Genomic DNA, 13,136 nt, shown 5'->3' with positions numbered 1-13,136 from the left:
GCCCGCCCGTGCCTTGCAGACCGGAGCCGCCAGAGACAATTCTAGAACGAGTGTGCCCCGCGCTCAAGAGCAGCACAACAGCGCCACCACCAGAGTAGCTGTGATACAGGAAGTACGCAGATGATAACTGTGTACTGAAGTATGACAGTTTTAATGGTACAGGTGTAGGAGGAATATTCAGATTATTTTCTTAGTAAAAATAACAATAATTGAAGACTTTCACTGAAATTGTAAAAAAAAAAAGAAAAAGAAAAAAGAAGTCCTCTATTTGTAGGCTATTAAAGTATTGTTAGCGAACTAGAGAAAGCCATTCAGATGAAGTTGCTTATCCAGCTGCTGTAATTTAACCTGAGCAGATGCAATGTAACACACACTGCAGAACCTAGTGAAAGCACAATTTAACTACCCCCGCCCCCCCCCCCAAAAAAACAAAACTGTAGTCTTGTGTGTTGGATTTCACCACATTGTATGACCGTTGCCTTAAAGGTGTCACAAATATAAGTTTTGTATTTGCACAATAAGTCCTTTTTGATCTAAAGAGAAAATTCACAAACACATTTTTAAGGAAACTTTTTTTTTTTTAAATCATTATTTCAAAGTCAAAAGAGAAGTACAAAATACACTTTCTACTGTTGGCATTTACAACTGCAATCAAGGAAAGAAGTTAATTCAGGCTTCATACCAAGAGCAGCATGCTGATGTTGCAGGCTTCTCTCTGACAGCAGCTGGTGTTACAGGTCATCTCTTTGCATGAACAGCCAGAGGTATACTGGCTGCAGCTGGACAGGTAGCATGAGCAGCAGTTTTTCTTGCTGGTGGTGCAGGAGCTGTTTGTGTATGCGCAGGTCTCGTCTTAAAGCCATCACTATGGTCCATTTTTCAATTGGTGTTGTCCTCGTTGTCAGAGTTTGAAGCTGATGTTTCTCTTGGTTGAGTCAGTATTGAGAATATGGGTTTACAAGTGATTAATGAAGTGTGCTCCAGTTAGTGGCACACAAAACAGGCACAGATGCAAAGATAATTCTTTCACTGTTCCTCCTCACCTCAACCTCCATTAAGGAATCTTGGTCTGCAGCATGCGTGAGAAAAAAAACAAAAAACAGAGGTAATGATGACTCCGTTGTGAGCAATCGGTGATTTGTTAATTTTTAACAGGGAGGATGGCTCAATGGGAGCATGCCCTGCCCCCACACCACCAACCGACACAAACACACCCATGGGCACCTCCCAAAGGACACTGTTGCGGTACTCCTTCACCATAATTGTGAAATCCTACAATTCTATTTTATCCAGTTATCGTCTTTGTCTCCCTACAACAATCCTCTTTTTTTAACTGTGAATCAAAGTATTGAGTAAATACATGTTTAACTTTTATACTCCACTTTGAGTTTACACCAAATATCTATTAAAAACCATATCTGTATTCATGTCTAAATACATTTTGTCACACAAGTGGCCCTCCTCAAATCTCCTGCTGCTTGTGAGATAGAAGTAGAACATAAATGAGATAACAGGTTCATTCATGAGTTGCAGTTCACCTATAAAAAAAACTGCTGCTGATTTAGAAAATGTGCTTTGACGGTATCACGGGCTTGACAGAAGACTGAGGGCATGTCTACATGTGGAAATGATGAAAAGACACAAGACTGTGGTTTCCGGTTATTTTCTCAATAGAGACGAGCATGGGTGCAGTGGTGGAAGCCAGAGCATCTCCCTTCACAGCTTGCTTTTAAACCAGCTTATTAACCGACATCTCTTTAGCATCGCTCTCAGCCATAACATCAGATCTCGGCTCTCAGTTTAGGTCCTCGTAGGAATGGATGCTGTCAGATGCACCTGCTGCCGCTGTGTTTGACTTCCAACGATTTTCTTAGTGGGCCAAATCACTCAAGCAGTAGAAAATGACATGGACACTGACAGATGACTTAAGAAGTGAGCATGGGAAGCTCTAGCTGCTGTCACTTTGGGAGCAGCTTCAAGCAGTTGGACTTGAGCAAGAGAGGAAATAGGCCGAGAAGCAGTGTCACCAGTTTGAGGCTTGGCAGCTGTCGATAGAGCAAGTGGAACAATAGCATGAAGGCAGGGAAAGACAAAGCTGCACCATCAAATGGATGAGAAATATTCACTGTGGATTGAATTGCAGATGACACAGATGATAACTGTGACAGAATAACAATGGCAGACAGTTTCTGAGTGTGTGGGACATGACTGGAGATGTCAGGGACGAGAAGAAAATATCTGAAAGAAAAGGTCTTTGAGTCAGATAGTGGCACAGTATACATGCCTGATGCAGAGGAGGGCTCAGTAGATGGGTACAGGTGACTGGTGGCAAATAATCCCTATTTGTGTCAGACATATTCCTTTAAAGGACCAGAAATGAAGCCAAATCAGAGGCCTTAGACGAGCCCAGACGAGAGCAAAAGATAAGTCTTAAATTTGATACTGGCCTGAGCATTGATAATATTATAAGACAGGGTCCACACAACAAGTAGCTATGGATATTGAACTTCTGTGAATCAAACCAAAAGCATCAATCTCTATTTTTTTTTCATGTGTAAAGCACAGAGTTACAGTGTGACACAAAGTAATTATGTTATAAAGCCACTGAAGACAGTAGCAGCTTTACAATGAACTAGTCTCATGAATTAGTCATCATTAGAGAAAAGGAAGACATAGTGCGATCTGAATTACCTCCAGGAGCTTTCTGCAGCTGCAATGTGATTCGAATGGGGAATCAGCAAAAGCTGTGCTGTGCTGCTGTTTTTGTCTCCTCACTCTGGCAGATAATAAGCCATAATTTGGATCCATTATTGTCATCTTAAAACTTAATTTCCTTCTTCAGTGTGATCCAGACGACAAAAGTTTTCCTACTGGCCTGATTGTAATGATGCAATTTGTTTGTCAAGCACATGCTTGACAAATAGCAGAGAAAATTACACCGACGACAAGCTGCTGCAGAGGCAACCAGAGCCTAAGAGCATGAGACCTAAGTGTAAAGAAGAGAAGAAAAAATTGGATTAAACAGACTTCACATTTTACATTGCACTGTGTGGTGATACGCAAAATGTTTATATTTTATTATACATAGCAGATATCAGTAGTAGTTGTCCACATGCTTTTTTTTGGTTGTAAATTATGTAAGGTACAGCAAACTTAAAAAAAACAACAACAAAAAACTGAAAATCCACCCTGACATAAAATCTGTATTATTTTTATATCTATTCTAATACTTTGCAACTATTTGAGACACATTTCCTTTAAGCAGCAAAGAGACAAGACGGTGATGATGCCAGCCAGACACAAATCCTGGAGCTGCTCCACATATTATGACTAATTGAGCAGCCCTTTAGACACTATAACCACAGCCATGGGGGGCTTTGCTGGGATATGATTCCATTCTCTGCTTTATAAATGAGTAATCCACTGTTATGTCACACTCATTTGATGTAAATGGAAAAAAAATTCAATGACCCTACAGAGTTCAGGCTGATCTGGTTTCACTGTACTGGCTCCAGAAAGCCATTTACACCTGGTATTAAAATGTGATACAGAATCCATTTTAATACCAGGTGAAAATGAGGTTACAATGGTAACAGTTCACTCCCTGTGCTCTGGTCTCCAGCTTAGGGACGTGCCTGTGTATAAACATACTGATGCTATTGTCCAACATCAATAGAAGAGAACTATGTAAAATGTGGTTTAAGGACGACTTTCTCTGTGTGTGTGCTACAGTGAAAGAGATGAGCATTTTGGACATTAATTACTGTCAGAAAAAAATAAGGTGGAAGATATACTACCCTCAAACGAACTCAGGTAACTCAAGTAATTATGACTTTTATAGTTATAACTCAAGTAATTATGACTTTTATTGTGACTGACTGTGTTTATACTAATGTTGATTTGGGCCCACTGACTTACATAACATGAATGGATATGGTTGTGTTTTGCTGCTGCAGACGTAATTGGACAATGAGTCAGAAACCTCAGCAGTTCTGATCTAATGTTTTTACTATGATGAGTAAGACCACCACATATTTCCAGAGGTTCGTGGATGAGGCTTAGCTGAGTGTCTGGCTTTGATTAAATTCAAATTAAAAACAGTGTAAGAGTATGAAATGTGTTTTGGGAAATTAAGTGAAATATATTGTGTGATGCTTCTGGTCTAAGCTCCTCAAGCAGGGTGATCCAAAGTCTATGAGCCCCGACAGCCAGGGCCAACTGTCACATCAGCTAATCCTGAATCTACCAAAAACCAAAAATGATGTGGACACAGATTATACTGTGATTTCAGTGAAAGCCCTCTGCACTAGCTGCAGACTGGAGAGGGATTTCTAACTTTTCTGATGCCCTTGTGACAACAAAGGTTTTTAATTAGAAGAGGGGAAATTGATCAGTCTTTTTCACTTCTTTTTTATTAAAACCTAAAACAAGAATCACAAGAAATCATTGATTTCAACAGGCTTAATAATGGCTGACCTGGTACAAGGGTTGATATGAATCAGGCTTTGGAAGTTCTTTGCAATTCTTAAAATTCATTTGCAGGTGCTGAAGGTGCTGAGACATATTGTCAGTTTTAGACAATATCACGAGTTCACTTTGATACAGCAACTAATGGTTTCTGGGGACAATGTAGGGACGATCCCTGTGTTTCCCATGTTTTGTGTGGACAGCCTATTACAATGCATGTACTTATTATACTTATTTGTTCCTTTCAAAATGGAGTAGACAGTAATGATCTGTGGTCTGGTCTGGTCTCAATCAGAAGTAAACATGTTGGGGTTGCAAAACACTGCAATTCATCAAGACAAAAATACCAATATGTTGGTTACAGCATCTCAAGTGTACTAATATCCAGCTTGTTTAAGTTTCATTCTGCTTTTTAGATTAAAAATAAGATTAAAAAAAAAAATTAAACAGGCAATTTTAAGTCTTGTAACTTTGGATGGCCACTGGGATGAAGTCAGTGATCACTTAATGGATTAATAAATGATGAAAATAATCTTTTCAGACAGCTTTAATTAAGTGATGATAGATAGATAGATAGATAGATAGATAGATAGATAGATAGATAGATAGATAGATAGATAGATAGATAGATAGATAGATAGATAGATAGATAGATAGATAGATAGAATAGTTCAACAGTTCAATTGACACCTCTGTGTCAATGTCAATCAATCAAACAGTATATTTGTATCTTAATAATAATAACAACAATAATTATCGTCATCATAATACATCTCATTTCAGCTGTAGTGGTGCAGTTATACCCAGACAATGCCTTCTGTTGTAGGTATCGACGTGTGAATCAGGACTGGGTGAGTGGGTTTTCCCTCGCTGACGTGTAGGCTGGACACTAGTGTGCACTTAGCGTGTGTTGAACGCTGCGTTATCATTAAAGCTGTTAATCACGACAAACCTATGATTCACTCACAGCATTAAAAATACATACACACGAGCGCGCGCGCACACGCACGCACACACACACACACACACACACGCACGCACACACACACACACACACACACACACACACACACACACACACACACACACACACACACACACACACACACACACTCTCGAGCCACCATTTGTCAGCCAATCGTGTCGCTCAGTGACGAACTTCCTGGTCACATTTTCTCGTAGGTCCTCTTGTTAATGGGTATGTTTGGTCCTGCACAGGGCTGCACAGTCAACCGGGAGCAAACGAAAGCTCGGAGGCGAAGATCACCACTCACAAGGAGACGGAGGAGCGCATAATCTGCCCGGAGGAAGGTGTCACATCGCTAACGTGGTCGGAGGCAGATAAGGAGAGAGACTACATGGTGTTTACGTTGTGTTACGACAAGCCCAAGGACGTACGAGGAAGGCAAACACAGGCGAGACTGGGGACCAAGTGCGGGCTTTGGATGGCGTTTTCCGGGGCCAGGGAGGGGCTGTGTAGAGCCTAAAGAGATATGAGCCGGGGATACGTTTGGAAACCATGTCCTGACCACAGAAGACCAATTATCCGCGGATAAAGCTGCAGCAGCGCGTCAGAAATAAAGGCCTTCTCTGATGGAGCACCGGGCTCTTTAATCCAGAGAGAAACCAGAGACGAGCTACGGCGAAGGGTGAGGTACCGGAGCGAGACCCGCTCAGCCCAATGTTGACGCCAAGTGTTTTAAAAGCTGAGCTAATGCTGCGAAATCGCCGAATTCCCCTTTGCTGCTGCGGAGAATGGCTCGGTCAAACCACCGCCGAGCAGCTGTGATCACGTTTGTTCCAGCCCGTCGCTCTTTCTGTCTCTCTCTTTCCGTTCAACAGGACGCTTCACTCGCAATTGAAGGGATTTATGGGATCACAAGGTAACCTTTCAGCCCTGATGGGTGTCCGTGTTGTGTCTGCGTGTGGCCGAGCGTGTTGGTTTTCATGTTGTCCGCGTGTGACGGGGGTTTTGGTTTCCTTTGTTTACAGTGTGAATCTGTGAACAGCTGATACGTCCTCAGCAGTGCCGCGATACTGGCCGCTGTGTGCTTCCTTGACGTGCTGCAGCCACTGCAAAGAGCTCCCCGTGAAGCGATGCTAGGATTGACTTTGTCATGCACAGATAGAAGATAGAAGAGATAAACTGCAAACGTAACAGCTGGAGGAGATGTGATGTTCCTTTTTAACTGGGGTGCATGAGCTGTTAGTAGATGTAGAGATGCAGAGAAAGGAAGTGAAGCCAGCTCAGCTGGCAAAAACAAAAACACTCTTGTAGCCAAGTCTGAGCAAAAGATAGCATCGTTCCCTGTAATGCATCTGGAAATAGGCCTTAGGGGTCAACTTCTGCAAGGGGAATTACATTCACACAAGTGCAGATTGTGTTTGAGTATCTTTGGTCGTACACTAATGTGCTGGAGACTTTTTTTTGTGCCTCTCTTTGCAGTTTCTTCTGATGAGATGAGTGTGCGTGCTGGCCAGGGCAGTGATGAGGTACTGGTTTCACAGGCGGTGTGGGATTACCTGGCTGCAGCTGGGCGGCCCTGGCTCATTGACTTCCAGCACAAGCAGGGGATGAGCGCTGGTATCATTAGGCGAGGAGAAAGGGGGGGCTGCTGCGCCGTCAGGCTGCAGCCGGTAGAAGGCACCAGGAGCTCTGGAGCTGGGGTGATGGATGGAGCCATCTCCAGCGAGACTCGAAAAGCCTTCATTGACTTATGCCGCTGTGCCCGCAAAGAAATGAGCAAACAGGAGGGGGGACCCAAGAGGAAGAGGGCTCTGCTGCCCTGTGTGGGAGTCCTGGAGCCAAACGGAGAGGGGAGCCTGCTTCAGCCTCCGCCTCCCCAGCCTCGGCGCTCCCAGAGACAGCAGCAGAGGTTCAGGAAGCCCGCTGATGAGGAGGCCTGTGCCATGTTCCACGAGGCAACCCAGAGGAAGGAGATGGACTCCAGCTTGGCTTCCCACAGCGAGGTGGAGGACAACAAAACCTGCTCGATCTGCATGGGGGACATAGTGGAGAAGACGACCCTGGAGAGATGTGGCCACTCGTTCTGTCGTTCTTGCCTGGATCAAGCCTTTAAAGTGAAGAAGGCGTGTCCTGTGTGTCGGCTGGTGTACGGCCAGTTGATCGGGAACCAGCCCGCCAATGGTACAATGATCGTAGAGCGAGATCCTGATCTGGAGCTTCCTGGCCATGAAGGCTATGGGTGTGTCTGCATCATCTACAGCTTCCCTCCTGGCCTCCAGGCGGTGAGTAAACCAAGAGTATGTGCAGAAGCAGTATGGAGAGTTGTTTTGAATAAACAATACAGGCCATTGAACAAGTTAAATATTAGAATTGTATAGAAAATGTCGAAAAATCTAATACATTTAAACAAGAGTCTTAGTTTGGCATCTAAACTGATTGACGTTACTTCTTCAGTCATTTCTGTAGGTAATACTACATCAAACCATGAGGTCTTCTTACACAATCATCCACTCTGCTTGATCGTGCTAATCTTCCTTCTCTCCTTGATTGATGTCCGATTTGTTTACACCTTAATAATCTTCACGTTCCCCTGTGTTACATCCAACCCCTGATATCCAGTTTCAATAGCAAATACATCAAATTAAAGGTACGATCTCAGATCCACAATCACCCCACAACCAAGACTCCAAACAGAGGATATGATGTAGCAGTAACTCTCAGATTAATGTCTTTTAATGCAGGGAGGAACAACAAAAAATGCTGTTTTCTGATGCTTGTAAGGTTTGTAAGTATTTTTTGTATAATAGCAGTGAAAAGAACTGCTTGAATTTGGCAAACACAAAAGACAACTTTTTATTCATTACTGCAACTAACTCTTCAGACATTTTGTGAATTTCACCCAAAATTTATATGGCAGGAAACACCTTTTTATCATCTATGTTTGTCTGTATGTGCCCAAGCATGCGTGAGAGAAACAAAACAGGTGCCCACTCAAAGAAAAATTCACCTTCAACATTTCATCTTTGTGTCTTTCTATTTTATTGGTCAAGAATGCTTCATCCTACTTTTCCTATAATGGAATCATTCTTATTTTTTCTTTAGCCTCGGCCTAACGTCTTTCAGACTCCATGTCCCCAGTCTATACCAAGAGCTTTCTGTTATAAGTCTGTAGTCCAGGCTGAAGTAACAGCTTAGGACATCAGAAGAAGAAGAAGAAGAAGAAGAAGAAGAAGAAGAAGAAGAAGACATTCTAAATTATTTTTAGAAGCTTTAATGCTTTGTAAAATCAGTGGAGTTCCCCTTAAACAGGAAATGGTTAGCTTACAGATGTCATGCCCATATCTGTTCGTTATCTCGAGGTTCAAGATTCATGGTTGCTTTTATTGTGTCCCGGAGGAGAAAACTGTTTTGGATTGAAGGAACTACAGATAAACATGTAGCAAAAAAGCAGTTAAAATAAAAGACGTGGCCGTGGCAGCACCATTGAACATCCAGCGTAATGACGGGTCTGTTTCACGGCAGTGTGGGTGATGTCTGTTTTTAAACGGCCGTTGTAGGAACGACCCCAACAAGCAGACAGACACAACTGTCTTGAAGCCATTAATGGCCTTTTAAACTGATCCTCTTTTAACTCCTTTGTCGCAAACAGCCAGAACACCCCAACCCAGGTGTTCGGTACCCAGGAACAGACCGTGTGGCCTACCTCCCTGACAGCCCCGAGGGGAACCGCGTGCTGGGCCTGCTGCGCCGGGCCTTCGAACAGCGCCTTATCTTCACCATCGGTACCTCCATGACTACGGGCATGCAAAATGTCATCACCTGGAATGACATCCACCACAAGACCTCAATCTGGGGCGGGCCCCGCTGGTATGTACGGACTTTTAACTGGAAGCAAACTTCGCTAAGAAGTGAGAAAAGGGCTCAGTAAAGACTGACTAGTTCAAGTTCCTGACAGTTAAATCATATTGGTAGATGTCCTTGGCTACATGGCACTATTGCTGCCTGAGCTCATACATGCAGTGACGGCTTTTTTCTGTTTCTCCTGACAGTTTTGGCTACCCAGACCCCACTTACCTGGTGCGAGTGACCGAGGAGCTCAGAGAGAAAGGCATCACGGCGGACTGACGGCACGAAAGTGGCAGACTCTTCCAAGAATTTGAAGGACTTTCCAAGCGTCCGACCTGAGTTGGCTCCAGGCTGCGCTCTCAGACTGCTCGTCCCTTGAAGGATGGCTGAGGACAAGGCCCTTAGCAGACAGGCGTCTAATGCTGCAGCAGAGCCCACATCGCTCCACTAGTTGTTCCTCTGTTCGCCCATTCATCCCTTCATCTTAATCCAGTGCTACATGTAGAAGAAAATACTGTGAGTGCAGTGCATTCTTGTATTACACAGTCCTCTACCTGTCGCTGTTGGCAATAGGACCGAGATCTGATGCACTTATCTCAGAGCGTCGTGGCGTGTTGGAATTCATGGTACTTATATATTATTTAGAAAATCTAAGTTTAATGTCACAAAGACGTTTTATGTTCCTGTTTATTTCTACTCTGGGGTTTGTTATATTTCTTACAAGCACACATTGTTTGTTTTATTTCCCCAGAAATTTGGTTGGGTACGTCTCTAATTTTGATTGTTACTAATTACCCGGTGTAAGGATAGTACTTGGGTTATATTGCAGAATACCACTGCTTCAATAGAAAGAGTTCATTTTCTGAAGTTACTGCAATCTAAAGCACTCACAGGCACTTTGGTACAGGAGTTTGTTTTTCAGTGAAGTCGCCGTCATGGTCCTCGCCTCCTCTGTGGAAGGATGCTCGGGGCAAACAGGTTCGAGCAGCCGTCAGCGATCAGCTCAGTGGCAACAAGTTGATGTCATTTGCTTGGAACTCTTCATTTGTGTGTGATCTTCATGTCTCCCCGCCATTTGTACTGAAATAGGAGGAATGTTAAACTATGTCTCATCGCAGCACTTTTTATTACACACATTAGGACTTTCTGATGTTTTTTTTTTTTGGCCATCGGTCACTCCTGTTATTTCCAGATGTCTCCCAGGTGTTGAGCCCGTTACCTCAGTTGTTAGTAATGTGCTCATCTAATTACCAGATTTATGACGATGTCAAATAAAAAGGGCATATAGACCACTTAAACCAAATGAAAGGCACAAAAGCTCTTTAAATATCTATGCCTCCGTCCCTGTCAAACTGGGAGAGTTGCCTGCTAATGTTCTCATTTGAAATGAGGTAACTGTTGTAAATCTGTTTATCAATAGATAATCAATGATACACAGTGGAAAGAAAAAAGAAAAAAAAAATATTGCGGGAACAATTGATTTGATTTGGGGGGGTGGGGTATTGATCTCATTTTGTTGTGCCTTTCTTATATTCGCTTTTGATAAAAATCAAGCATGATGTTACTAATGAATGAGCAGTTTGGGCGTATTTGGTGTTATTTCATAGATAAAAAGCATTATGTTTGTAGCTATACTATCTGGCTTTAAGTACAAATATTACACAGTTCATGAAAATATGCATACTAATGTATATTATATTAGCTTCGCCTTCATAAACATTCTTGTAGTCCAAATGCTGAAAACCCCCTGAGAAGTGATAAAGCTCTATGCGTGAAAGTGCTTTGCTGAGTGCAGTAACCTGCTTGGCTCGTGGTAAATTTGTCATTAATTTGTCTGGTCAGATCCACACATCAAATACCCCTTTATTACATTTCCATCCCCTTTATATTTTAGTTAAGGGACCAACTGAAATATTTTTGGGACACAGGATTGTAGTTTACTAAGGCTACTGTGCAAACATTTCTATGCATTACATGACCGAGGAGGAGCCAGTAGAGCAGAGAGTTGGAGAGATTACACACTTACAAATTGATTGTTAAGGAAAAGTTAGAGTTTTGCTTTTCTAATTGTGTTGATTCGTACTTTGTCGATGTTCAGAATAATGTGCTTTACATTTTAATACTTGAATAAAAAGTTATGTTTGGGTTTGTGTTGGATGTTCACTGTAAATAAACCAGGTGCGTCATCTAGCAAGTGGATATCGAACCTGTGTCCATTTGGAGAGAGTCCATTTGGAATGAGTTGGGGTTGCGGCCTCTGATAAGGGTTTGACCTGAGACCTTCCTCCTGTAGTACCAAGGAACTCCAAGATACTGAACTCTGCTACTGCCATCTAGTGGACAACAGTGTGACTGCAGCGTGAACAGAGCTTGAAAATACTTCCTACTAGATCTTTAATTTTACCTTATTCTGTACAGTAACTACCCTAACAAATGGGTAAAGACATGGATCATATATCGATTAAGTTTTTGAAGCGGATGTTTCATTGTGAATCAGTGCTCAGTATCACACTGGCTAAGATTCAAATCACTCAAACCACAACACCCTGGTTTGAATCTGGTTTGGGACCTTTGTGATCATGTCGTCTTCCTCTCACACTACCCACATTTCCTGTCTGCCTCTTTGCTGTCAGTTAAAGGCAAACATGCCCAGTAAATAGTCTTTCAATAGAATTATTATAACGCACCCTGTGCAACCACAGATGAGGCTCACAGTTTTAGGCTGTGCCATACTGAACATGAACAAAAGGAGCAATAATGCGAAATGAATGAATTGCGCAGAGGCACCAATGCAGCATCTGTTCATATTATCTTTATGCAGAAATATCAGTTGTGGCTCAGTACTTACACTGTTAATGCTTGGCTGACTGAACAATTAGATTCTACTACTTACTTGTCATTCTTTGACGTAATTAGATTTTGAATAGTTTTGCAAAGGCAGAAGACTGTAAAGTTGCCACTCAATATCCAGATTTTTTTTTTCTCTTCCTTACAGCTGCAGGCAAGAAGTTATTGGCTAATTATTACAAACTGTCATTACAAACCAAAATCACATGTTTAATATACAGTATATAATAGCTTATTGCACATTCAGATTCATAAGGACCAGTCAGTTTGACAAGATAAGGTACAGGTATGTTGACTCAAAGAGTCTGAGTAACAGACTCTCTGCATTTTGTGTTTTTCTCATCTGATCATAATCTAGGCACAGTTACTCCCTGATACGTACTGATGCACGCAAAACTTAAGCATTTTCAATAAATATGATCTTACTGTGTCTAGTGGTAGTCTAGATTTAAATGAACTGTCAGTCAACGTGAAAGTGATGGCAGATTTTAAATCTTTTTTAGTTTGGTGGAAAAAGTGTCCAGATCCTTTACTTAAAACAAAAACAGCAATGCCAACACTCAAATCCATTCATTGCATTCAAAGTTTTATGTCGGCTAAGTAAAAGTATGTAAGTAATACCAGCAAAATGTACTCACTAATGTGACATTAGTGAGTACTATGCAGGAAAAATCGCCGCTGTCACTGTTACAGTATTATATAATAAATTATACTATTGGTTTTTTATTACTGATGCATTAACATGTCAGCAGCATTTTTATGTAAATCTGTATTTTATATACTCGTTATAGTGGTATTATTATAGTTTTTAAACTGTAATGGGTAGCGAAGTATCTAGTAAGTACCTGTCTCGTGGAGTAAAAGTATTGCTCTATTTGTAAAAGTTATGATTTCCCGTCAGAGCAACCTATAACACATTCAAACCAATCAGAAGTCAGTGTTTGCAGCACTTCCTGGCACATGAACGCGCGTCACCCAGTGAAAGTGAACCGGTACTTTCCTTGTGTTG

At 42.0% G+C, this 13,136-nt stretch overlaps 1 protein-coding gene across 1 annotated transcript; it reads left to right on the top strand.

Annotated features, from left to right (window-relative positions):
* The first annotated feature begins 5,637 nt into the window (after nucleotides 1-5,637).
* dtx3 (deltex E3 ubiquitin ligase 3) lies at nucleotides 5,638-11,426 on the top strand. Its single transcript, XM_070969163.1, has 4 exons — nucleotides 5,638-6,350; nucleotides 6,914-7,716; nucleotides 9,084-9,301; nucleotides 9,484-11,426. The coding sequence occupies exons 1-4, from the start codon at nucleotides 6,338-6,340 to the stop codon at nucleotides 9,557-9,559; spliced, it is 1,110 nt and encodes a 369-aa protein (XP_070825264.1). The 5' UTR covers nucleotides 5,638-6,337; the 3' UTR covers nucleotides 9,560-11,426.
* The last annotated feature ends 1,710 nt before the right edge of the window (nucleotides 11,427-13,136 follow it).

Source organism: Chaetodon trifascialis, chromosome 8, assembly GCF_039877785.1.
Source record: "Chaetodon trifascialis isolate fChaTrf1 chromosome 8, fChaTrf1.hap1, whole genome shotgun sequence".
Taxonomy (NCBI): domain Eukaryota; kingdom Metazoa; phylum Chordata; class Actinopteri; order Chaetodontiformes; family Chaetodontidae; genus Chaetodon; species Chaetodon trifascialis.
This window is presented reverse-complemented; position numbering and strand designations above follow the sequence as displayed.

Coding starts and splice junctions, on each gene's coding strand:
- dtx3 (XM_070969163.1), top strand. Junction 7,717..9,083: donor TCCCTCCTGGCCTCCAGGCG/GTGAGTAAACCA, acceptor TGTCGCAAACAG/CCAGAACACCCCAACCCAGG. Junction 9,302..9,483: donor ATCTGGGGCGGGCCCCGCTG/GTATGTACGGAC, acceptor TTCTCCTGACAG/TTTTGGCTACCCAGACCCCA.